Raw genomic sequence first — 25,458 nt, forward strand, 5'->3', positions numbered from 1 at the left:
TGAACGTAACACAGTGCGATGGTAAGAGGTGCAGTACTGTATCAGAGAGCAGCTAACAAGACAAGACAGACTTTAGGTAGTAAAGAGAAAAGGGGGAAAAAAGAGAAGAAGGAAGATTAAAATGTGTAAATTACACAACGAAATTTTGAAGTCGATGACATTCAGAGGCGGTTAAAAGAAAAGATATTGTCATATAGAAAAACAGAAAGCAAAACATCTTCACACCTCACTCCAGAAGGTCCCATTCTGTAGGAAAATGGGATGGGATTTTAAGGTGTTTGGCAGCTATGGTTCACAGATATATAGCTAGAATTTTGTTAAGAGATTAGTGAAGTTTCATCACCTCCTTTCCCTGAAAGACTCAAAGTAGTTCAAGGGTGTGAATGGAGACCAATAGGTAAGAAACAGAACATTTCCAAGGGGAAGACTGTCTGGCAGGAGAGAAGCAGAGCCCAGCTGGGAGAAAGGCTGGAGTCCCACCCAAAGTACAGGCGACACGGCATCATATTGCAAGACTTATTCAGGCATTTTTGACTTTAAAACTTGGTGCTTTTATATATTTAAAAGAACATGTCTCATTTGTTAATGTTTTCCTCTTCTCTTGTTCAAGCAAATATGTACTCTATTTTCTCCAACCCCTATTGAATGTGACTATTCTCATTTAAGGGAGCTATTGAAGTGCTGACAGAATCCATCTCTAGAGAGGGCTGCTTGCTACCTGCCTTCAACCAAGTTGAAGATAACAAAAGAAAAAAAAAAAAAGTTAACTCCTGAATTTCCAGAAGAAGGGGAGGTATAAAACTATATATGCCAATCCTCCTTCCTCTCTACCTAAAACAAGAGTGTCAGTATAGAGTGTGTGCCAGAGACCTAAAAACAGTCTGCCCAAGTTATGAATCTCCACATTAGATTTAGTATTAAGGGTTAGCTTTTGAAAAGCAAATAGGTCTGGGATTTGCCAGGTAAACCCATCAATCACCCTGTAATTAATCCAGCAATCTCAACTGTCCTGAATATATTTCAGTTCTTTTACTATTAAATGCACCCAAATGAAAATAAGAACTAAGAAGAAGCAACAGAATGAATAAGTGTGTCTCTTCGGAGTGATAGAAAACTATCTTCCTCATGGGGAGACATGGAAAATTCTAAGTCCTTTTATAACCATTCCAAGTTAATCAAATTGGTATTTCTATGCAACTGATAAAGAAAAGAATTCCTAGTCAACAGGTATTTTAAAACCTATCATTGTTCTTGTTTTGAGTTCTTTATTAGTAGGAGGAATCATAGAGGCAGAGGTGGGGGTTGGAGGAACAAAAACACATAAAGCATGTGTGAATTCTGTTCTGGAGGTATTTTTTGTTTTGTTTTGTTTTTTGATTTCTTTTTTTTTTTTTTTTAGCACTAGGCATTCTAAACATTTTTTTTCCTCTGCTTTGTCTCTGGGGAATGCTACAGAATGGTTTAATCATCTGGCTTTGGTATCTGACCGCCTAGGGCAGCTGTAGCCTTTCTTATCATTATGTCTCACCGTGTGTCACCTTTCCCAGACAGCTATAGGATCAGGATAAGAAAAATTGTTTCTTTATGCTGTAGATCTAACAAAACCACAGGCTGCTCACAGCCCACCAAATGAATGCCTAGCATTTAAAATCGACCTGAATTAAATGAAGCAGTTGATTATAAATGCTAGACACTCAATTTAGAAACTGTGGCTTAAAGAAACAACATATGACTATGGATTGTTCGTTTTGCATGAGAGGAAAAATGTGATGTTATGACCAGAATGAAATATTTTCTGAGGGGTGAGTGAATTCCAATGACTGTGATGACCCAAAATATCGTTGTAAGTGTGACACTATAAAATGGGCATTTAAATGGCATTTGCATCAATATTTCCATCTCTGGAAAGAAGCACAACCCAGTAAAGGACAAGCTCTCAATTTTTATTTCATATACCATACCAGTTATTAAAATGCTGCAAATACGGCAGAAAAAAAATCAAACAGGAGTTTTCTCCCTTAGGTAGAAAAATTTTGAAGTATGAATAATTAGACAATTCTTGTAGCTAGGAAATGATAGAGAAGGTGTACTCGGTGATTAACATCTGTTTGTAGTTACCTCCAAAGTGTTGCATATGAAGGTTTTGATATTGTTTTTTTTTAGCTTAAGCACTGTAGGATCAGGACAGTCTTGTTTGTGATTTTTCTGATGGTGAAGGTTAGGATTCTGGGCTCTCAAATGGCTAAGATGGAAGTTTCACAGAATGGCCAATGAGTGCTGCTGAGGTGACAGGTGAGATTGATGTCTTGATGGAGAGGGAAGAACTTCGCTGACATGGCTGTTCAGCACGCTCGGAGGGAACGTTTATTATTTCTCCACGCTGACAGAAATGTAGAATATGTACATGCTTTCCTTCGCAGTGAGGATGGGTGTGTCACCTTAATAAGGAATCAATTCATTCCACCCTGGTCTGTTATATTTCATACTTTCACACATTATATCCCATCTAAAAATAATATAAATTCACATACTCAGTTTTTAAAGACATCCTCCTTAATATAAATGATTAGCGCTTTAATTTTAAGTGTTTTGGACTTTTTTTCTATCTGCAAAACGGGGATACAAACATTCTTCTTATTTTACTTTTAATGGTATTGCAAAGATTAATGCAATTATAGTGTTAATATAAAGCCATTGTCATATGGTATGATGTAAATTTTTTTTTTTTTTGAGAGAGAGAGAGAGAGAGAGAGAGAGAACACACAAGTGGGGGAGGGGCTGAGGAAGAAGGAGAGAGAATTCCAAGCAGACTCCATGCTCAGCCTGGAATCCGATGCAGGGCTCTATCTCACGGCCTAGATATCATGACCTGAGCTGAAATCAAGAGTTTGTCACTTAATGAACTGAGCACCCCGGTGCCCATGATGTAAAACGCTAATAGGTAGTTATTTCTTGAAAGTCTACTACATGCTATGCGTAGCATCAAGTGTTGAAATACAGTGATGCCAGATAAGGAATCTGTTCTTCCAAAAATTATACTTTAGTGGGAGAAGCCAGGCAATAATACAAGTAAAATACAAATGGTCCAATAAATAAATGGACCAGCACAGTGTGGATCAGCTAATATTGAAGTTGGAAATGATAGCTTCATTTGCCTCAGGGATCAGAAGATGGGTTCAGGACCTCCAGATAGGGCAACAGGAAAGATACCAAAATCTGCCTACAAAATTCTTTCAGACACTTGGCTAAGCCCTTTTCTACGTATGTACATTTAATGTTCCAAATTGCCCAGGAAGAAAACAATAGGTGGAAGGCTAAAGAGGTAAGCAGAGATTTCAACTGCAAAGGTAAAAAAAAAAAAAAAAAAAAAAAAAAAATGGAGTTCAAGTCCAGCCAAGCTGAAGGTTCTTGGTTAATACCCAGAGTTTCCACATAGTGTTAAGATTATGTCCTGGGACTGATTTCCTTGAATTAGCTGGTAAACCAACATAGTCCCACTCTAACAAAGTATAAAACCAAACCTCTATAAATTTAAAATACTCTGCCAGTCATTTCACTCCCTGGTAAAAAAGAACTCACCAAAATTAATACAATTAGTATTATTTAGAAGGTCTAGTATACATCAGGAATTACTAGGCATGTGAAGAAACAGGAAAATGTGAGAAGAGGAAACTAGGAATAGAATAAAAAATGACCCAGGTTTTGGAACTTTGTAATAGAGAATTGAAAGTAACGATTAATAATATTTTAAAAAGAATATATAGAAAAAGATTGTTATAATAGATGAAGAAATGAGGGGATTTCAGGAGAGATTTGTAATAAGAAGTGAATAGAAACCCTAGAACCAAAAAATACAATATCTGAAATCAAGCATTTATTGAATGGGATTAAATGCACTCTATGTAACAACAAAAGAGAGGATCATTAAACTTGTAGACAGTACAATATCTATACTATCTAAATTAAAGCACAGAGAATAAAATAGAAACCAAGAGAGATTCAATGATGTTTGGGACAGTATCTTATCAAAGTGTCTTACAGAGACAGTGTTGAAGTCTGAGAAAGAGAATAGATGGAGGATGGGACAGAAGGAAAATTTGAAGAAATATTTGCTAAATTTTATTTTTAATTTTTAAAAATATTTTTATTTATTTTTGAGAGAGAGACAGAACATGAGCAGGGGAGGGGCAGAGAGAGGGGGAGACACAGAATCTGAAGCAGGCTCCAGGCTCTGAGCTGTCAGCGCAGAGCCCGACGTGGGGGCTCAAACTCACGGAGTGTGAGATCATGACCTGAGCTGAAGTTGGGCGTGCAACAGACTGAGCCACCCAGGCTCCCCAGCTAAATTTTATTTTCAAGAAAACAATCCACAGGTACAATAACCTCAGTAAATATTAAATACAAAGAAATGCAATGAAAGTGAAACCTAGGTACACACATCATAGTCAAACTGCTGAAAACTAAAGATAAGGAGGAAATCTTCATACACACACACACACACACATATGTTTCAGGTGTACAGCTTTATTTTTTATAGGTAATCTATTTATTCATTTACTCATTCATTTATCCATTCATTCATTCATTTAAAGCAAGCTCTATGCCCAGTGTGGGGCTCAAACTCACAATTCCAAGATCAAGAGTTGCATGCTCTACTGGCTAAGCTAGCCGGGTGCCCCTCAGGTGTACAGCTTCATAATCTGAAATCGTCATACACTACAAAGTGATCACCACCACAGGTCTAGTTACCATCCATCAACATACAGTTGACTCCCTTCACCCATTTCACCCACTTGTCAAACCCTTCCCCTCTGATAATCACTAGTCTGTTCTCTGTATCTAGGAGATTTGTTTTTGTGTTGTCCTGTTTGTTCCTTTGTTTTTGTTTTTGGTTTCTTTTTTAGATTCCTCATATGAGTGAAAATATATGATATTTGTCTTTCTTTATCTAACTCATTTTAAATACATTGCATAATACCTTCAAGGTCCATCCATATCTCAGATGGAAAGATTTCCTTCCTTTTTATGGCTGAGTAGTATCCGGTCCTATAAACATAGCACATCTTTCTCCATTCATCCATTTATGGACACTTAGGTTGCTTTCATATCTTGGCTTCTGAAAATCATGCTACAATGAACACAGGAGTGCGTATATCTTTTTAAATTAGTGTTTTTGTTTTTCGTAAATACACAGAAGTGGGATGGCTGGGTCAAAAAATCTACTCAATTTTTTGAGGAATCTCACTACTTCCACAGTGACAGTACAAATTTACATTCCCATAAGCAGTACACAAGGGTTTGCTTTTCTCCACATCCTTGCCAACACTGGTTATCTCTTGCTTTTGATAATAGCCATTCTAACAGGTATGAGGTGATATTTCCTATGGTTTTCATTTGCCTTTTTCTAAATAGTGATGTTGAGCATATTCTCATGTGTCTGATGGCCATCTGTATGTCTTCTTTGGAAGCAATGTCTATTCTTGTCCTTTGCCCATATTTTATAATTTAAATAATTACATTTTTTGTTGTTGAGTTATATACGTTCTTTATATATTTTAGATATTAAGTCATTATTGGACATATGGTTTGCAAATATATTTCTCCTTTATTTTTGACATTTTGTTTTGATGATGGTTTCTTTGTTGTGCAGAAGCAGTTCAGATTGATATAGTACCATTTTTTTTGTTTTTGCTTTTGTTTCCCTTGCTTTTGGAGTTAGATCCACAAAGACATCACTAAGACTGATGTTAAAGAGCTTACTGCCTATGTTTTCCCCTCAGAATTCTGTGGTTTCAGGTATTATATTTAAGTGTTTAATCAATTTTGAGTTAATTTCAGTGTATGATGAAAGATATTGGTCTAGTTTCATTCTTTTGCATATGACTGTCCTGTTTTCCCAATACCATTTTTGAAGAGAGTCCTTTCTTTACTGCATATTCTTGGCTCCTGTGTTGTAGATTAACTGCCTATACATGTGTGGGTTTATTTCTTGGCTCTCAATTCTGTCCCACTGTCTCTGTGTGTGTTTCTATAGTAATACCATACTGTTTTAATTACTATACCTTAGTAGTATAGTTTGAAATCAGGGAGCATAATACCTCTAGTGTTTTTCTTTCTCAAGATTGCTTTGAATATTTGGGAACTTTAGTGGTTACAAATTTTAAAGTTATTTGTTCTAGTTCTGTAAGGCATTCTATTGTAATTTTCATAAGTATTACATTGAATCTGTAGATTGCATTGAATATTATGGACATTTTAACAATATTAATTCCTCCAATTCAAGAACACAATATATCTTTCCACTTATTTGTGTCTTTTCAATCTCTTTCAGCAGTGCCTTATAATTTTCAATGTATAGATCTTTCACCTCCTTGGTTAAATTTATACCTAGATATTTTTTGATGTAATTATAAATGGAATTATTAATTTCTCTTTCTGATGTTTCATTATAAGTGTATAGAAATGTCACAGATTTTTGTATATTAATTTTTGTGTTCTGCAATTTTACTGGATTTATTTATTAGTTCTAACAGTTTTTTGGTGGAGTCTAGGTTTTTTGGTATATACTATCATGGCATCAACAAATAGTGACATATTTACTTCTTCCTTTCTGACTTGGATTTTTTTTTTTCCTTTTTTTGTGTGTAATTGCTGTGGCTAGGACTTCCAATACTATGTTGAATAAATGTGGCAAGAGTGGGCATTCTTGTATTGTCCCTGATCTTTGAGGAAAAGTTTTTAGCTTTTCAACACTGAGTATATTAGCTATGGAATTGTCCTAATGGCCTTTATTATGGTGAAGTATATTCTCTCTATATTTACTTTGTTGGAAGTTTTTATTTTATTTTTTTTTTAATTTTTTTTTAATTTTTTTTTTCAACGTTTATTTATTTTTGGGACAGAGAGAGACAGAGCATGAACGGGGGAGGGGCAGAGAGAGAGGGAGACACAGCATCGGAAACAGGCTCCAGGCTCTGAGCCATCAGCCCAGAGCCCGACGCGGGGCTCGAACTCACAGACCGCGAGATCGTGACCTGGCTGAAGTCGGACGCTTAACCGACTGCACCACCCAGGCGCCCCGGAAGTTTTTATTTTAAATGTTTTTTCTGCATCCTTTGAGATGATCATGATTTTTTTTTTTTAGTCTTTCATTTTGTTAACCTGATATATCATGTTGCTTGATTTGTGCATGTTGAACCAACTTTGCATTCCTGGAATAAATTCCACTTGATTGTGGTGTATGATCCTTTTAATGTATTGTTGCATTCACTTTGCTGATATTTTGTTGATGATTTTGCATCCATGTTCATCAACAATATTGGCTTGTAATTTTCTTTCTCTCTCTCTCTTTTTTTTTTTTTTGTAGTGTCCTTTCTGTAGTGTCCAGTGTAGTGTCCTGGCTTTGGTATCAGAGTAAGACTGGTTTCATAAAATGAATTGGAAACATTCCCTCCTCTTAAAGTTTTAGGATAAGTTTGAGAATTATAGGTATTAAATATTCTTAGAATGTTGGGTAAAATTTGCCAGTGTCTGGTCCTGGACTTTTGTTTGTTGGGACGTTTTTGATTACTGTTTCAATCTCCTTACTAGTAAGTCAGTCTATTACTTCATGACTTGGAAAATTGTCATGTTTCTAGGAATTTATCCATTTATTCTATGTTGTCCAGTTTGTTGGCATATAATTGTTCATAATAGTCTCTTATGACCCTTTCTATACCTGTGGTATCAGTTGTAACTTCTTTCATTTCTGATTTTATTTATTTGCATTCTCTCTCCTTTTTTTTCTTGGTCAATCTAGCTAAGGGTTTGCTGATTTTATCTTTTCAAAGAAACAGCTCTTAGTTTTATTGATCTTTTCTACTGTCTTTTTAGTCTCTATTTCATTTATTTCTGCTCTGATATTTATTATTTCCTTCCTTGTACTAACTTTGGGATTCATTTGTTTTTATTTTTCTAGTTCCTTTAGGTGTAGGGTTAAATTATTAATTTGAGATTTACCTTGTTTCTTGAAGTAGGCCTGTATCATTATGAACTTCTCCCATAAAACCACTTTTGCTGCATCCTATAGATTTTGGCATGTTGTATTCCTGTTTTCATTTATTCTAAGTATTTTTAAGTTTCTTCTTTTATTTCTTCATCAATGTATTGATTGTTCAGCAGCATGTTGTTTAATTTCCATGTTTTTGTGTTTTTTCCATTTTCTTCTTGTAATTAATTTCTAGTTTCATACTGTTGTGGTTAGAAAAGATGATTGGTATGATTTCAATTTTCTTGAATTCATTGAGACTTGTTTTGTGATCTAGTCTGAGGAATCATCCATGTGCTCTAGAGAAGAATATGTATTCCACTGCTTTTGGAGGGAATGTTCTGTATGTGTCTATTCCATCAGGTTTAATGTGTCATTTAAGGTCAATATTTCCTTATTGATTTTTTGTCTGGATAATGTATCCATTGATGTAAATGGAGTGTTAAAGTCTCCTACTGATATTGTATTGCTTTCAATTTCTCATTTGGTTCTGTTTATATTTTCTTTAAATAGTTTTGTGCTTCCACTTTGAGTGCATGTGTCTTTTTAAGTGTTATATCTTCTTATTGGATCGACCCCTTTATCATTATATAATGTATTTGTCTTTTATTACAGTCTTTGTTTTAAAGTATATTTAGTCTGATATGAGTATAGTTACAGTTTTTTTTCTTTTTTTTTCCATTTCCATTTGATGGAATATATATTTCAATACTTTTACTTTCAGTTTGTGTGTGTCCTTACTTCTGAAGTGAGTCTCTTATAGGAAGCATATAGATGGGTCTTGTTTATGTATTCATTTAGCTACTCTGTGACTTTTGATTGGTGAATTTAGTCTATTTACATTTAAAGTAACATTTGATAAGTATATACTTACTGCCATATTGTTAATTGTTTTCTGGCTATTTTGTAGTTCCTTTGTTATTTTATTCTTTAGCTCTGATTGGTTCTTTTTTTTTTTTATACTTCCTATCTCTTTGTTAAAATTCTCACTAAATTCATTCACTCTTCTCTCAAGTCCTGTGAGCATCTTTATGATCATTACTTTGAACTTTATATTTGTTAGATTGCTTAACTCCATTTCTTTTAGTTTTTTTTTCTGATGTTTTATCTTCTTCTTTTGAAACATATTCCTCTGTGTTCTTATTTTGTTGTACTCTCTGCATTTGTTTCCATGTATTAGATAAGTCAGCTACTTCTCCCAGTCTTGCAAGAGTTGCCTTATGTAGGAGATGTCCTGTGGGGCTAAGAAGCTCAATCTCCTCAGGTCACCAGAGCCAGGTGCTCAAGGAGTTACCCTAATGTGGGTTGTGTGTACCTTTCTGATGTGGTGAAAGCATGTCTCTGGCACATTGGTGGATGAAGTTGGTGTCATCACCAACCTGTGGCATGTCTCCTCTGGAACATGTCTTCAGCTGCTGTGGCATGTTTGTGTATGGGGTTGGTCTCTAGATCTGTAGGGTGTGCCTATGACAGCTGCAGTGTGTTGATGGGTGGGGGTCTCAGCAAGGCACAGCCATAGGCAAGAGAAGGTTACAGGAAAAATTCCAAAATGGCACCTGCCAGGGCCAGTATTAGTAAGAAAGACTGTGATTGAAAAAAAAAAAAATGGCTCATGCCAGTGTCTCAGTCCCTGGACAAAGTTCCTGCTGTTTCCTGCTCCTCAGGAAGATGCTTAAATACTAGTAAATGGGTCTCCTTTACCTTTGGTCTAAGCACTTTTCAAATTGGTGCTTTTGTGCTGGTATCCAGATTGAGTCAGTCTACCCAGGTGCCCTTTAAGAGTGGGTTTTCTGTTCCCTACAGTTTTATAGTTTTACTGAACATAATCCCCAATGATTTTCAAAGCCCAGTGTTTTGGGAGCTTTTTCTCCTGTGAAGGATCTAAGGGTTGAGTTCCCTGACGTAAAGTTCCAATCCCTTGCTCCTCAGGTTAAGGTTCTGTATGTTCACTATCACTACCAATTGTGACTCACAACAGCTGGGGTATGTTTTTTCCCTGGTGAGTCTGTGTCTTTGCCTCTTTTTCCTGTCTCAATGCTGTCCTTTTATCCTTTGTTGTAAAAGCTCTGTTCATTGAATTTTCAGGTCTCTTTCAGAGGGAATGATTCTGTATGTAGTTGTAGATTTGAAGTGTCCATGGGAGGAGGTGAGCTCAGGATTCTGCTATGTTGGCACCTTGTACCCAACTCCTAAAGAGGAAATCTTAAAAGCAGAGAGGAGGAAATGATAAGAAAAATATTTGACTTTTCATCAGAAACAATAGAGGCTAGATGAAAAAATAATGTCATTTTTAAAGTAATAAAAGAAAAAAAAAGACATTGTCAAACTAGAATTCCATATCCAGGAAAAACTTTTTTTTCCAAATGAGACAGTGATAAATTCTGAGTAAAACTGTTTCCAGCATATCTTCACTATTCAAATTATTAACAGGAGTTCTTTTAGTTGAAGATAAATGATACTAGGATATACATTAAAATACTGGAATTATTTAACATGTAGGTAAATATTATTTTTCTTTTTTTCCCCATCCTTTAAAAGATAATTAATTGACTTAAGCATAGCAATGAAAATGACCACCTATCTCACACCAGTCATAAAAATTAACTTTAAATGGATTAAAGACTTAAAAAAAAACCTATACATTAAAATTCCTAGAAGAAAACATAGGGAAGAATATAGCTTTTGGCTATGACACCAAAAGCACAAACAACAAAAGCAAAAATTAACACATAAGAATACATCAAACTTGAAAGCTTTTGGACAAATAAATAAATAAATAAAGCTTTAGGACAGAAAAAGAAATAATTAACAAAATGCAAAAGCAACCTACAAAATGGAAGAAAATATTTTCAAATCTTATGGATGATAAAGGGTTAATATCCAAAACATATAAAGAACTTATACCATTCAATAGCAAAACAAAAAAAACAAAAAAAAAAACAAAAAAACAAAACAAACAAAAAACAAAACACACAAACAAAACAAAAACAAAAAAAGAGAAAAAAACAAACAAAACCCAATCTGATTTAAAAAATGGACAAAGGGGGGCTCCTGGGTGTCTCAGTTGGTTAAGCGTCCAACTTCAGCTCAGGTCATGATCTCACGGGTTCGTGGGTTTGAGCCCCACGTCAGGCTCTGTGCTGACAGCTCAGAACCTGGAGCCTGCTTTGGTTTCTGTGTCTCCCTCTCTCTCTGTCCCTCACCCACTTGTGCTCTGTCTCTGTCTCTCAAAAAGTGAATAAACGTTAATAAAAATATGTTTAATAAAAAATGGACAAAGGATCTGAGTAGACATTTTTTTTCAAAGAAGACATACAGATGACCAACAGGTACATGAAAAGTGTTAAACATCACTAATCATCAGGGAAATGCAAATTAAAAACACAATGAAATATCACCTCACGTCTGTTAGAATAGTCATTAAAAAACTGGAAATAATAAGTGTTGACAAGGATGTGGAGAAATTTAAACCCTTGTGAACTGTTGATGGGAATGCAAATTGGTGCAGCCATGATGGAATACAGTATGGAGATTCCTCAAAAAATTAAAAATAGAACTACCATATGATCTAGCAGTTCTTATTCTAGGTATTTGTCCAAAGGGGGGAAAAACATTAATTCAAAAAGACATATGCAACCCCATGTCCATTGCAGCATTATTTACAATAGCCAAAACATGGAAACAAGCTAAATTTTGGTAATTATGGATGATGATAGATATTAAATGGACTTACTGTGGTGATCATTTTGGAATTTTTACAAATATTAATTGAATCATTATGTTGTATACCTGAAACTATGATGATGTTGTGCCTATTATACCTCAATAAAAAATAAGTTGATATCTTGAGCTTGTTTTGTTTTATGACTTAAATACTTAAAAGAATTTTGTACATGCACGGGGTGACTGGGTGGCTTAGTTGGTTAAGCATCTGACTTTGCCTCAGGTCATGATCTCCATGGTTCTTGAGTTTGAGCCCCACATCAGGCTCTGAGCTGACAGCTGAGAGACTGGAGCCTTTTCAGATTCTGTGTCTCCCTCTCTCTCTCTCCTTCTCTGCCCCTCCCTGGCTCACACTATCTCTCAAAAATAAATAAACATTAAAAAAAATTAAAGCATTTTTTAAATATAATTTATTGTCAAATTGGCTTGCATATAACACCCAGTGCTCATCCCAACAAGTGCCCTCCTCAATGCCCATCATCCATTTTCCCCTCTCTCCCAGCCCTCCACCCACTCTCAGTTTGTTTTCTGTATTTAAAAGTCTCTTGCAGTTTGCCTCCCTCCCTCTCTGTAACTTCTTTTTCTCCTTCCCTTCTTCCATGGTCTTCTGTTAAGTTTCTCAAGATCCAAACATGAGTGAAAAAATATGATATCTTTCTCTGACTGGCTTATTTCACTCCACATAATACCTTCCAGTTCCATCCATGTTTCTGCAAATGGCATGATTTCATTCTTTCTCATTGTCAACTGGTATTCCATTGTATATATAAACCACACCTACTTTATCTATTCATCAGTTTATGGACATTTAGGCTCTTTCCATAATTTGACTATTGTTAAAAGGGTTGCTATAAACATTGGGGTACATGTGCCCCTATGCATCACCACTCCTGTATCCCTTGGATAAATTCCTAGTAGTGCTATTGATGGGTCATGGGGTAGTTCTATTTTTAATTTCTTGAGGAAACTCCATACTGTTTTCCAGAGCAGCTGCACCAGTTTGCATTCTCACCAACAGTGCAAATGGGCAGATCCAGTTCTGCCCATTGGATTATTTGTTTTCTGGGTGTTGAGTTTGGTAAGTTCTTTATAGATTTTGGATACTGGCCCTTTATCTGATATGTCATTTGCAACTATCTTCTCCCATTCCATTGGTTGCCTTTGAGTTTTGTTGATTGTTTCCTTTGCAATCCAGAAGCTTTTATCTTGATGAGGTCCCAATAGTTCATTTTTGCTTTTAATTCCCTGGCCTTTGGAGATGTGTTGAGTAAGCAATTGCTGCAGGTGAGGTCAAAGAGATTGTTGCCTGTTTTCTCTAGGGTTTTGATGGTTTCCTGTCTCACATGTAGGTCTTTCATCCATTTTGAGTTTATTTTTGTGTATGGTGTAAGAAAGTGGTCTGGTTTCATTATTCTGCATGTTGCTGTCCGGTTCTCCCAGCACCATTTGCTAAAGAGACTCTTTTTCTATTGGATGCTCTTTCCTGCTTTGTCAAAGGTTAGTTGGCCATACGTTTGTGGGTCCATTTCTGGATTCTCTATTCTGTTCCAATGGTCTATGTGTCTGTTTTTGTGCCAATACCATACTGTCTTGATGATTACAGCTTTGTAGTATAGGCTAAAATCTGGCATTGTGATGCCTCCCACTTTGGTTTTCTTCTTCAATATTACCTTGGCTATTTGGGGTCTGCTAGAATTGATACATGAATTCAGCAAAGTCGCAGGGTACAAAATCAACATTCAGAAATTTGTTGCATTTTTATACACCAATAATGAAGCAACATAAAGAGAAATAAAGAACCATAAAATACTTAGGAATAAACCTAACCAAAGATGTTAAAGATCTGTATCCTGAAAACTATAGAGAGCTCATGATGGAAATTGAAGAAGACACAAAGAAATGGAAAAACATTCCATGCTCATGGATTGGGAGAATAAATATTGTTGAAATGTCAGTACTATCCAAAGCAATCTACACATTTAATGCAATTCCAATCAAAATTTCACCAACATTCTTCTCAAACCTAGAACAAACAATCCCAAAATTTGTATGTAACCATAAAGAATTTTGTATGTGCAAATACCTGAATAATTTAAATCTGGGTATTCTATGATTTGAACTTACTAAATGTTTACTCATTTATCCTTCCAGAATTCATTTTGGTGAGATATAAAGTTAGTGTGTATTGAATTTTATTTACTGATTTATCAATTATTATGCAGCTATCAACTTGTCATTTAATAAATGGCCTTTCTTTTTCAGAAAAAAATTGTGGAAGTAATAACATATTGAAGAATATGTTATTCTTCATACATAACATACATACAAAGGAGTTAACAACATACAAAGGAGAATGATTTAAATGAAGTTACATGTTGTTGTTGTTTTAAAGTTTATTTATTTTTGAGACAGAAAGAGACAGTGAATGAACAGGGAAGGGTCAGAGAGAGGGAGACACAGAATTGGAAGCAGGCTACAGGCTCTGAGCTGTCAGCACACAGCCCAAGGTGTGACTCGAACTCACGGACTGTAACATCATGACCTGAGCCAAAGTTGGATGCTTAACCGACTGAGCCACCCAGGCCCCCCCATGTTGTTTTTTTTTAATGTTTATTTTTGAGTGAGAGAGAGCAAGCAGGAGAGGTACAGAGAGAGGCGGGGGACAGAGGATCCGAAACGGGCTCTCCACTGACAGCAGAGAGCCCCATGCAGGGCTCGAACACACATGGGATAATGACCTGAGCCGAAGTCAGATGCTCAACCGACTGAGCCACGCACGAGACCCTGAAGTTACATTTTTAAAGGATTTTTGCATTAAATATGAAATGGCATAATTTTAATTTATGTTATACAATGTAAGTTAAGAAGGCAGATTGCAATCTTTATAGTTATCCTTAAGAGACACAAAATGGTATGCTAAAATGGCAACAGAAGATACAGAATGGAAAAGCAAAATATGAAAGTGTCACATACTATTTTTTTAATTTTTAAAAAATGTTTATTTATTTTTGAGAGAGACAGACAAAGCATGAGTGGGGGAAGGAGCAGAGAGAGAGGGATACATAGAATCTGAAGCAGGCTCTAGGATCTGAGCTGTCATAACAGAGCCCATTTGGGGCTCAAACTCATGAACCGTGAGATCATGACCTGAACTGAAGTTGGGAGCTTGACTGAGCCACTCAGGTGTCCCTCAAATTCTTAAGTATTGAAATCATATAGAGTATGTTCTCTGACCACAACATAATTAAATTATGAATTAATAATAACAAGACATCTAAATAATTATTACTAAATCTTTCAAAATTAAGTATCACACTTCAAATAGCCCATGGGTCAAGAAAACTAGAAGACATTTTAAAGTTAATGTTGATGAAATCACATAATATTAAAATGTATGGACTGTAGCTAAAGCTCTGATAAAAAGTTAATTTTGCAAAATAGGTTTAAAATGAATAATCTAGATTTTGACTAAAAGTTTCAAAAAAAATATATCCACCAAAAATAGAAGAAAGGAAATAATATGGAACCAATGAAATGGACAACACAAAAAAATAGAGAATATCAACAAAGTCAAATATTGGCTGGAAATATTAATAAAATAAAATTAATTATTAATAAAATTGATATACCCCTAAAAATGCAACCAGAAGGAAACTAAAAGAAAAATCTTGCCAATAACACTAATGATAGAGAAAATATCACTGTAGTTCCTGCAGTTACTGAAATATTAATAAGAGACTATTATGCTAGTAAATTTGACAACTTAGATAAAAAGTACAAATTCCTTGAAAAACACAGTTTACTAATACCAACGTAAATTTTGCTGAGTGATAGAAAGCAAACATGAAATTACATATGTCGTATGATTTTGCTGAAATCAAGGTGTTAGCATTGGCATGCTAAGTTGTACTGATAGAAATAAGAATAGCAGTTGTCTCTCATGGTGGTCTAACAAAGATTGACTGGAGAGAGTGAGTGCACAAAATATGTCCATTCTATTTTATGTAAATTATATCTTAATTAAAAAATAAACAGCAATCCCTATCAAAATAACACCAGCATTCTTCACAGAGCTAGAACAAACAATTGTAAAATTTGTATGGAACCAGAAAAGACCCCAAATAACCAAGGCAACCCTGAAAAAGAAAACCAAAGCTAGGGCATCACAATCCCAGACTTCAAGATATATTACAAAGCTGTAATCATCAAGACAATATGGTACTGGCACAAAAACAGACACTCAGATCAATGGAACAGAATAGAAAACCCAGAAATGGACCCACAAACATATGGCCAACTAATCTTTGACAAAGCAGGAAAGAATATCCAATGGAATAAAGACAGTCTCTTCAGCAAATGGTACTGGGAAAACCGGATGGCAACATGTAGAAAAATGAACCTGAGCCACTTTCTTACACCATACCAAAAATAAACTCAAAATGGATGAAAGACGTAAATGTAAGACAGGAAGTCATCAAAATCATAGCAGAGAAAGCAGGCAAAAACCTTTTTGACCTTGGCCACAGCAACTTCTTACTCAACACGTCTTCAGAGGCAAGGGAAACAAAAGCAAAAATGAACTATTGGGACCTCATCAAAATAAAAAGCCTCTGCACAAAGAAGGAAACAATCAGTAAAACTAAAAGGCAACTGATGGAATGGGAGAAGATATTTGCAAATGACATATCAGATAAAGGATTAGTATCAAAAATCTATAAAGAACTTACCAACTCAACACCCAGAAAACAAATAATCCAGTGATAAAATGGGCAAAAGACATGAATAGACGCTTTTCCAAAGAAGACATCCAGATGGCCAACAGACACATGCAAAGATGCTCTACATCACTCATCATCAGGGAAATACAAATCAAAACCACAATGAGATACCACTCATACCTGTCAGAATGGCAAACATTAACAACTCAGGCAATAACAGCTATGGGTGAGGATGGGGAGAAAGAGGATCTCTTTTGCACTGCTGGTGGGAATGCAAACTGGTGCAGCCACTCTGAAAAGCAGTATGGAGATTCCTCAAAACAATAAAACCCAGCAATTACACTACTAGGTATTTATCCAAAGGATACAAAAATGCTTATTTGAAGGGGCACATGCACCCCAATGTTTATAGCAACACTATCAACAATAGCCAAAGTATGGAAAGAGCCCAAAGGTCCATGGATAAAGAAGAAGTGGTATATATATATATATATATATATATATATATATACATACACACACAATGGAGTATTACTAAGCAATTCAAAAGAATGAAATCTTGCCATTTGCAACTACATGGAACTATATGGTATTATGGTAAACAAAATTAGTCAGTCAGAGAAAGACAAATATCATATGACTTCACTCATCTGAGGAATTTAAGATACAAAACAGATGAACATAAGGGAAGGTAAGCAAAAATAATTAAAAACAGGGAGGGGGACAAAACATAACAGGCTCTTAAATATAGAGACAAACAAAGGGTTGTTGGAGGGGTTGTGGGGTGGGCTAAATGGGTAAGTAAGGGGCATTAAGGAATCTACTCCTGAAATCCTTGTTGCACTATATGCTAACTAAGTTGGATGTAAATTAAAACATTAATTAATTAATGGGGCACCTGGGTGGCTCAGTTGGTTGGTTGATGATCTCACAGTTGGTGAGTTCAAGCCCCATGTCAGGCTCTGTGCTGACAGCTCAGAGCCTGGAGCCTGCTTCAAATTCTGTGTCTTCCTCTCTCCCTGCCCCTCCCCCATTTGCGTGCTCTCTCTCTCTCACTCTCTCTCTCTCTCTCAAAAATAAACATTAGTTAAAAAAAAGAACTACAACATTAAAAAAAGAAAGAAAATTACAAATGATTTTTGCTTTTAAAAAATGGTATGGGCCAAGAATATAAAAAATACAGAACTATGAAGTGTAAAGAATGATCACAAGGAGGCTGTCTGAAAGAATCCTTTAAATCGCTAACTCCTGAAGTATATTTAAAATAAAATTCCATTTGCAAAAATTCCAAGAAAATAAATAAATATAAGCAGACATGATATGTCAGACAATGATAAGTATTATAAAAAAATACAAGGGGGTAGTCTGATAAAGGTTGATGTGAGAAGAATTATATTTGGGTTGGGTGTCATTAAAGACTTTCCTGAGAAGGCAGCATTTCAACTGAGACCTAACTGGCAACAAGGAACCAGCCTTGTGAAGATAAGGTGACAGAGCGTTCTGGGTAAAAAGCTTAGCAAGTGCAAAATCTACAAGGTACAAAGAAGTCTGACATGATTTGGGGACTAGAAAGAAAATCAGTGGGGTTAGAACATCTTGAGCAGGTGTAAGTGTGATGGCAGCTAAGGTTGAAAGGGGATGCTGGGGTCAGTTAGGAATCTGAAAAAAAAATCACTTGAATAAGAATATGAATTTAAAATGCTATTTTTCTAGATATGTCCCCTAAGACATGGGAAACAAAATAAAAAACTATTGGGACTACATCAAAATTAAAAGCTTTTTAACAGCAAAGGATACCATTGCCAAAACAAAAGCACAGCCTACTGAATGGGAGAAGATATTTGCAAAGGACATATCTGATAATGGATTGATATCCAAAGTATATAAATAACTTATACAGTTCAACCCCAAAGCACCAATCAAATTTAAAAATGGGAAGAAGACCCAAAGAGATATTTCTCCAAAGAAAACATCCAGATGGCCAACAGACATGAAAAGATGTTGAACATGAAAAGAGTATGAAAAGAGTATGAAGATTCCTCAAAAAATTAAACATAGAAATATATGAGTCAATAATTCCACTTCAAAAAATATGAATTCAGAAAGTTTTCACACCCCTTTGTTCATTGCAGCATTATTTACAATAGCCAACACATGGGAGGAAGCAACTTCAGTGTCCGTTAATAGATAAGGAAAGTGTGGTGTATATATACAATGGAATAGCACACAATTACCAAAAAGGATGGGATCATGGCATTTAACACAACATGGATAGACCTAGAGGGTATTATGCTAAGTGAAATAAGTCAGACTGAGAGAGACAAATATCATATGATTCCACTCATGAGTGGAATCTAAAAAAATACAACACACGAATAAATAAACAAAAAGCGGAATCAGACATATAAACACAGAGAACAAATTGATGGTTGTCAGAGGGAAGAGGGGTGAAGGGTTGGGTGAAATGGTGACAGGGAGAAGGAGATACAGGCTTCCAGTCATTTAATGAACAAGTCACAGGAATAAAAGGCACAGCATAAGGAATGCAGTCAGTGATACCGTAATAGTGATGTAGTGAGACAGATGGTAGCTACACTTGTGAACACAGCGTAACATATAAACTTGTCAAATTAGTCAGTTGTTTATCTGAAATGGATGCAACATTATGTGTCAACTATACTCAAATAAAAATTTAAAAAAATGCTGTTTTAAGTCAATAGAAGGGCATCAGTACTTAGTTCTGGCAGGAATTGGAAATTTATTTTTTACATATCTGAACACAGCTAAGGTTTCACCTAATTCATTTTTAGCTATTATAACTAAAACTAGCAAACATATATATGGAGCACATATATTTGGAACATATATAAGAAGGCATTTTGTAAGGATGTCTCATTGACTAGAATGGCAGAATATAGAGAAAAGATGGAAGAGGCAAGTTAGGGGATCACACGACAGAAAGGTGGGACTCAAGAAAAACTGGGCAGGAAGAAAAACATTGCAGAATCTTGTACAAGCATTATGACTCTGTGTGTGTGTGTGTGTGTGTGTGTGTGTGTGTATGTGTGGTCTGGCAAAAGGAAAAAGAAAGCATCTTTGAGCACTTGATGTCTTACATACCCTCCTCCAATACTTAAAAGTAAAACAAACAAAATATTCACGTAGAAGCTGAATGTGACAATGTCCTTAACCGTGAAAGCAAGAGCACCATTTGATTACCTTCATGCCACGAGTATTTCTTTGGTGGCTAAGACCTTACAGAATCACAAAGCAAAATCTATTTTTTGTCGAGAAGTTTTGGAACAGCACTGTCAAAAAACAGAAAAGTGAATAGTATTGCTTCTCTTCCTTCTCCTCCTCCCTCATTAACACCTGAAGTAACAGAGAAAGTTGGCATGAAGCACAGTTTGAGACGTGAAATACAAAGTATGTCCTGTACTTCAAATAAGAAAGACACCTCAAAGGAAAATACTGAAAGATGAGCAAGTTTTCTCAATCATCTCTGTTTTCAGTCCCTTAGTCTAAACATTTCCAACCCTTCATTCTGTTAAAATGATTCTTTGGTTTGAGAATAGTTAATAAAAAGGGCCAGTTCTGGAAAAACATATAATCTACAGCCTATCTTGCCCTCATGATAATATTCTACCCCGCCAGAAACCGTGTCTGCACACAATTAAGTAAGGGCTACCTGTGTGTTTACAATCTCTGCAATAAGGGCAATGTGTTCTCTAAACGTGAAATCACCTGCAGGGGTAGGAACACGGAAGCCCCCAGGGTCCAAGAGGACGTTGCAGCAGAAACAGAAAGTAATGATGGAGGCACTTACTTATACAATCCATGACTGATTTTGGTAGCAGGCAGAGGAGGGTATGTGTGGGAGGGACGAGTGAGAAAGCTGGTGTTTCAGAAGTTAGTATGCTGTGAGTGGAACTGAGCACCACACCTCCGGGCTCCTTGGTCTTGTGTCCACTCTTATAAGGCAACCTTAGGTCCTCTGCCTCTCACTGTATGCAGCAAAAGTAAAATTCGTCTTGACAACCTCAACAGTCTCAAGAAGCACTTTAAACAAACGCTTTATAGAGAAGGCTCCACAGTCTCCTGCAAGTTTAGAGTTTGAGGCTGCAGTGGCTCTTCATGGAAAACTGATACCTTCAACCTCATATGAAATCCACTACAAGCTCAATTATTATACCTCATGTTTTCTTTAAAATAAGCACCCATTATCTTAGTTCTGTTCCCATAACATTCTCTTGGGAAAGAAAAAGTCGAGGCAAAGTGCAGGATGCAAAACACGCAAAATAGCAAATATCAAGATAGCTCACCAAAACTTAATTTTGTTGTAGATGTGTAGCACTATGGAGACAGCTCTGTAAAAACACGAGATGGGATCAACAGCTGGCCTCCAGCGTCCCTTCAGAGGACCAATTTAAGAATTCTCTTTCAGCTCCTGCAATGCCTGATCGGTAATTCAACTGGCGCAGGGATAGTGCAATGTCACACTGACCACATGTTTTTGGTAGTGCTGTAATTTAATTTAATAAGATTATAGAGCAGTCTTTAGTTTTTAGAGATTGGGGCAGAGGTATACGACAGAAACAACACCTGCAAAGAAATTCAGTTCTCTACCTTGAAGGCTAGGGAAGACTAGGCATCAATACTCATGCATACTCATATTCTCCATGAGGCCTCCCACACTATTTCAAAGAACAACTTAAGAGGAGTGTGACCTAATCTCAGCCTGAACCTCTTTGGCAGGAATAAAGGCTGGAGAAGATAATTTAATTGGCGAGACATAAGAGGATCCAGTGTGACTCTGTGAAATGGAATCCAAGTCACACAGGCGTCTTTCAGGACAGAAGTGCTGTGCAGCAGCTTGATAAAACCAGGCACTAAAGTGAGCCAAGAAACAGCAACACACACATTTCCTTCTTGATTGTTGAGGGCTCTCTGTGAATGCAATGAAATCGCTAAGGGAGGCTTTAAATATTGTTGGACAGCCCGGTCAGGGTCTCATTTGATAAAGCCATTGGAATTTCAGCAGGCTATTCACTGAGACTATTACTTCCTACAGAAAGGAAGGGGAGAGGGCATTTTCACCGCAACATGCTTTGACTGCATTTTCCTATGCACAGATCATTTGAAAAGAATGTGAAATGTTTCAGTGAGAGCTGAATATCCGAATATTTATGAACCTGATAATGATTGTAGCTTGTACTTATGTAACAGCTTCCATCTGAGGAGCTCAGACATTATTTCATTACCTTTAAAAATATTATCTGGGAGTTGGCTAAGTGGAAGCTATATATTTACATTTTATCCCTAGCGGAACCTGGTGAAAGGATGTGCCAAAAAGTTGCAAGCGTTTCGGCAACCTTGTGATAAGTTCATTCAATATGCTGAATTTTACCTTAAAGTAATAAAAATCAAGAGAATAAATAAAGGGTGTTTTTTTTTTGCATTAACATTTAATTGATAGAATTTTCCTTAGTATGCTTTACTCCTCTCAACCTGATTTCTTCCTGCCTATTCTGACTCCAGGGTAAACTAAATAAAAGAATCCATTTACAGTCAACTTTCAAGCGATAAGAAGCTGTCTAGGAAGGCTCAGAGGTATCGACTCAGAGAAGTCTGATAAATACAGAAATAGATGGGTTAGTAGTCAAAGCAAAAGCCTAAATACAAGTTTCTTACATCAAGGAAGAGCAATAATACAAGGCAGTTCTCCCCTACTCTTAAACTTGAGTAATATATAGACCCCTTCTAAAGCATGGATCCTTAACCATTTTTATCCTGTAGAATCCTTTGGCAGACTGGTGTAGTTTATGGACCTCTTCTCAGAACAATGTTTTTAAATGCATAAAAATTAAAGTCAAAGGCTTACAGAGGAAACCGATTTTTATATAGAATTATAACAATAAAATATTTTAAAAATCATGTTTGATATAGGTGCATCCTTATTAACTCAATAAGTAATAAGACCTAGCAATATCAAGTTTGATAACTTCTGTAGTTTTCAATTAGTGATGGGCATAAAAAATATTCCAGATTTTCACAGCAATTGTAATGCCCTATAAAAATATCTGTCTATTGTGTCACCAACGTTCTGTGTCATATTTCAGTTAAAAGTTAGTGAAAGTAAGATATCTATTTTCTTTCCCATCTTCAAGAACCCCACATTAGGAACCTAAAGAACTTTTCTTTAACTCCTGAGAATAAATCCATGGATGGCTAGGGGACCAAAAACCATTGTTTGATGAACACTGATATAAGGGATCCAAGGGTGTTAGAATTTGTGAAAGGTGATCATGTAACTGAGGCAAATCATTGGTTTGGGCTCCTAAGGATTCATATATGAAAATTTCAACCGAATTTGGGTGTTATTATGAAATAGGAAATGTTTAGACATTAGAAGGAAGCCAAATGCTTTAGAATTTAGATTTTTGTTAATAAACAGTTTCAAAAAAATGAATGATATATGTAAATAATAGAACCATCAAGAGTACTTTGACCTTAATAAGTTCCTGTTACTAATAGTAAAATCCAAATTTCTCAGCATGATAATAAAGTCCTACCTAGCTTGTCCAGTCTTATATCCTTCCACACTTCTTTCTATGCAAGGAGGATCCTACTCCTGCTCCTACAAATCACCACTCCCCAATACTCAGTGCTCCAGGCAGATCTTTATTCTTTATAACATATTTTCCTGCCATTGGGAATGTGTGCGATTGATTCCCTTTATCTATTCCCCTATTTTACCATATAAGTCCTACCCTTTAAAGCCAAATTATCTTCTTGTGGTCCAGGTCTTTTCCCACTTCTTTCTAATACAAACCAACAAACATCTAACCAACGAAGCCAGAAACACACCATACTTATTATTCATCATATTTATCTCTACATACTTTGAATTACATCTTTTATGATTTCATTGGTCCCTACTATAAGCTTTGCTATGAGCTGAATTGTGTCCCCCAAAATTCATATGTTGAAGTCCTACCCCCAGTACATCAGAATGTGACTATATTGGAGATTGGGTCTTTAAATAGGTGATTACATGAAAATGAGGCCCGACGGTGGGCCCCAATCCAGTATGAAATTTGGATTTGCAGCAACGTGCATGGAACTGGAAGGTATTATGCGGAGTGAAATAAGTCAGTCAGAGAAGGACAGATATCATATGTTTTCACTCATATGTGGATCTTGAGAAACTTAACAGAAGACCATGGGGGGAAGGGAAAGGGAAAAAATAGTTACAGGGAGGGAGGTAGACAAACCATAAGAGACTCTTAAATACAGAGAACAAATTGAGGGTGGATGGGGGGATGGGGGAGAGGGGAAAGTGGGTGATGGGCATAGAGGAGGGCACTTGTTGGGATGAGCACTAGGTGTTTGTTGTATGTAAGCAATGAACCATGGGAATCTACCCCAAAAACCAAGAGCACACTTTACACACTGTATGTTAGCCAATTTGACAATATATTATATTTAAAAAAAAATGAAAAAAAAACCAGATACCTCATATAAATGGAATCATATAATAAAAAATAAATAAATAAAAGGAAGACATACTATGAAAAAAAGAGGAAATTTGGGGGGCACCTGGGTGACTCAGTCCATTGGGGCATCTGATGTTGGCTCAGGTCGTGATCTCCCAGTTCTTGGATTCGAGCCCTGCTTCAGGCTCTGTGCTGACAGTTCAGAGCCTGGAACCTGCTTCACATTCTGTGTGTGTGTCTCTATCTGTCCCTTCCCCACTCATGTTCTGTCTCTCTTTGTCTCTCAAAAAATAAATAAATGTTAACAATTTTAGAAAAAAAAAAGAAGAGGAAATTTGGGTGCAGAGAGAGACACAAATACACAAAGGAAAGACCATGTGAGAACACAATGAGGGGATCATCATATGCAAGAAGAGAGACCTCAGGAGAAGCCAAACCCACTGACACCTTGATCTTGGATTTCTCAACTCCAAAACTGTGAGAAAAAAAAAATTTGTTGTTTAAGCTCCCTACTCAGTGGTATTTTGTTATGGCAGCCATAGTAAACCAATATAAACTATTAACGCTTCTACATTGAATATCTATTGATTCTATCTAAATGTAAAAATAGAGAAAGATGAGAGACCAAGAGTGAGACTGAGAACAAGAGTGAGACAGAGATGAACCAAATGAGCTGAAGTTGAGATAAGAAGGTATGTATCTGCACATTTTTGAAGACCTATGTCTCCTTCCCATTTCTGTTTCTTCAGAATTTATGATATTCTAGTCAAATGGATTTATAATGAAAAATACTACAGAATTGATTAATAATATTTTAACTCTCCTTTCTCCCCCTTCAGATTGCTAATACACCTTATATGGTTACCACAACAAAGATGGATGGTGCAAGATGCTCCTTTGATAAATTGTATTGCATTTATAAATGAAAATGCTACAATGAAAAGAGAAGGTTATGTTTGAGAATGTCGGTTAAAGAAAATGAAGTAAGGAAGTGTTGAAATGTTTGAAAATATATTCACAGAAGGTAATACAGAGGTGAATTAAGAGACTACTTGGCATAAGAGGAAAAGAAAAGAAGGGTGCCTGGGTGACTCAGTTGGCTAAGCAACCAACCGTTCATTTCGGCTCAGGTCATGATCTCATGGCTCGTGGGTTTGAGCCCCATGTTGGGCTTTGTGCTGACAGCATTGAGCCTGCTTGGGATTCTCTCTCTCCCTCTCTTTCTGCCCTCCCTCTCAAAATAAATAAATAAAACTTTTAAAAAATGAATAGATACAAGCTATGTGGTATAGAAATATATAATATTAGGCAATAAGAGAAAAAATGTGTTTGAGAGCTGATGAGTGCAAACCTGTTGATGAGGGTCTGAAAGAATCTATTAAAAAAAAGATGAGTGGCATCATACTCATAATTTCAGGGTGCCTTAGAAATAACAAGAGTTTAACAAGAATCTCATATGACATGATGGGGTTATGTAAGGTCAAGTAGGGCCAAC

At 36.1% G+C, this 25,458-nt stretch overlaps 1 protein-coding gene across 4 annotated transcripts in view; it reads right to left on the reverse strand.

Moving 5' to 3' along the window:
• Positions 1-25,458, reverse strand: part of NKAIN2 (sodium/potassium transporting ATPase interacting 2) — a 995,125-nt gene that overhangs the window by 53,772 nt on the left and 915,895 nt on the right. Inside the window, exon 6 of one of the 4 annotated variants that reach the window (XM_047102360.1) lies at positions 1,966-2,438. The exons of the other annotated variants lie outside the window; for them this stretch is intronic. Coding sequence (XP_046958316.1) covers positions 2,343-2,438 — 96 coding nt within the window. The 3' untranslated portion in view covers positions 1,966-2,342. Of the gene's footprint in view, positions 1-1,965; positions 2,439-25,458 lie in introns of those variants that run through there. 4 annotated transcript variants of the gene reach the window in all.

This window comes from Lynx rufus, unplaced genomic scaffold, assembly GCF_022079265.1.
Source record: "Lynx rufus isolate CCGP_SWC_20201006 ecotype Redwood Valley unplaced genomic scaffold, mLynRuf1.p SCAF_6, whole genome shotgun sequence".
Lineage (NCBI taxonomy): Eukaryota > Metazoa > Chordata > Mammalia > Carnivora > Felidae > Lynx > Lynx rufus.